Source organism: Clupea harengus, chromosome 4 (assembly GCF_900700415.2).
Source record: "Clupea harengus chromosome 4, Ch_v2.0.2, whole genome shotgun sequence".
NCBI classification, from domain to species: domain Eukaryota; kingdom Metazoa; phylum Chordata; class Actinopteri; order Clupeiformes; family Clupeidae; genus Clupea; species Clupea harengus.
Window position 1 is genome coordinate 31,606,106 of NC_045155.1, and position 2,058 is coordinate 31,608,163.

The window sequence follows — 2,058 nt, forward strand, 5'->3', positions numbered from 1 at the left end:
GCATTCCTTGTAAACATTGTCCAGAACCCGCTACGATACTGCCACATTCTTCCATAGTAATCTCGTCTGTGATTGGTCATTCAGTTTAAAGGGGTTGCTCTACAATGCTTTTGGTCAGCTTTAACCAAACCTTTCACTAATTATTTTTGGCCCTTAACAATCGCTCTGAAGCATGTCTTTATTGTGCATCAATGCGCTTGGGCTGCCTGTGTGTGTGTGTGTGTGTGTGTGTGTGTGTGTGTGTGTGTGTGGGAGTGCAATGGGGCTGCCATTTCCACCGTCACATTAGGGTCCTAGGTGTGTCTCTTTTCAGGACCTGGAATCCAGCCATAGAGTTTAAAGTAACGAATGACATCATGCACAGACAGACAGTACCATGCCATTTTTAATCCACAATTTAATCCAACAACAAACAGTGGAAGTCTCTCTCTCACTCACACACACTCACACTCACACACACTCACACACACACACACACACACACACACACACACACACACAAACAAACAAACACGGAGACACGGAAGGATCACCACATCATGTCTGTGTTCATCTCGGACAGGCACTGGGCAAGATGGCCGTCACAGTCCATCTGGGAGAACCTGCGGTGAAGAAGAACCCACAGATTATTCCTGAACACCTTTCAGCATTGGCATCTTCAAAGAATGCGCTTCAATAGTGTAAATGAATGCAATTCAGTTTGAAGAATTGAAACCACTGTATCTGTGGAGGTCAGCCTTTGAAATGCCATCCAGTTCGCAAGTCAAAACATATGACTGTTGTATTATCTGCTGTCTGCAAACAGACTAATGCCTCATTCTTCATTACTTTTCATGCCATTATGCATTCACTGGCATAAAACTTAGGCCTTCACTAGCATAAAACGTATGTGTCTGTCTTACACCCCCAATCCTGCCTACTTGCATTCCACACACACACACACACACACACACACAGGGCAAAGCTGGCAGGAGACTGAAACCACAAACGCATACATAGGCAGATATGGAGCGCGCATGCACACACACACACACCCATGCACATACAGAGACAAGCGCACAGACACACACACACACACACACACAGAGACACACGCACACACACACACCCATGCACATACAGAGACAAGCGCACAGACACACACACACACAGAGACACACGCACACACACACACCCATGCACATACAGAGACAAGCGCACAGACACACACACACACACACCCATGCACATCCAGAGACAAGCGCACAGACACACACACACACAGACACACACACACACACACAGAGACACACACACACACACACACACCCATGCACATACAGAGACAAGCGCACAGACACACACACACACACAGAGACACACGCACACACACACACCCATGCACATACAGAGACAAGCGCACAGACACACACACACACACCCCCATGCACATCCAGAACCAAGCGCGCACACATTTTTATATTATTATAGTTATTATTATTATTTAGTTATTAATAATTTCACTATGTTTTACAATATTGTTATAAGCATTGTGCTGTATTGTGCATAATGCTTTTGGGTTCAGATTTGTTTTCAAATTAGTTATGTAATCCACACAAATTATATTAATATTGATAATCATCATAATAACAATAATATTAATAAACCTTAAGAAGAACCATATGTGATTGCTTGCAGAATAATGATGCACTTTCCAAGAAACAGGTCACACAGGTAAACATGCGTTTAGAAACTGCAGGTGTACACACACACACACACACACACAGGAAGGCATCTCTGGACATGCACAGAAAAAATGCACATGTGCACACATACAGACGCACAAAGTAGCTCTCTAGACAGATTGCACAATCATAGCCACCCACACATAAATATTCACACGTGCCGTGCAGGCAGCGCACACACACACACACACTCACGCACACACACACACACACAGGCGCACACACACACGCACACACTCACGCACACACACAACACCTCTTCCTCTCCTTTGCCCTTGCACGCCTGCTTGAAAACATCCATATGGCATCCAGCACACTTTTTTTTACAAAGGAA

The 2,058-nt window shown here is 44.7% G+C and overlaps 1 protein-coding gene across 2 annotated transcripts in view; it reads right to left on the reverse strand.

Annotated features, from left to right (window-relative positions):
- Positions 1 to 367: 367 nt before the first annotated feature.
- si:ch73-70k4.1 (translation initiation factor IF-2) overlaps positions 368 to 2,058 on the reverse strand; it is a 9,512-nt gene continuing 7,821 nt past the window's right edge. For both annotated transcript variants that reach the window (XM_031565568.2, XM_031565567.2), the window contains exon 4: positions 368 to 602. In XM_031565568.2, the coding sequence (XP_031421428.1) occupies positions 530 to 602 (73 nt within the window). In that variant the 3' untranslated portion in view covers positions 368 to 529. The remainder of the gene's footprint in view (positions 603 to 2,058) is intronic.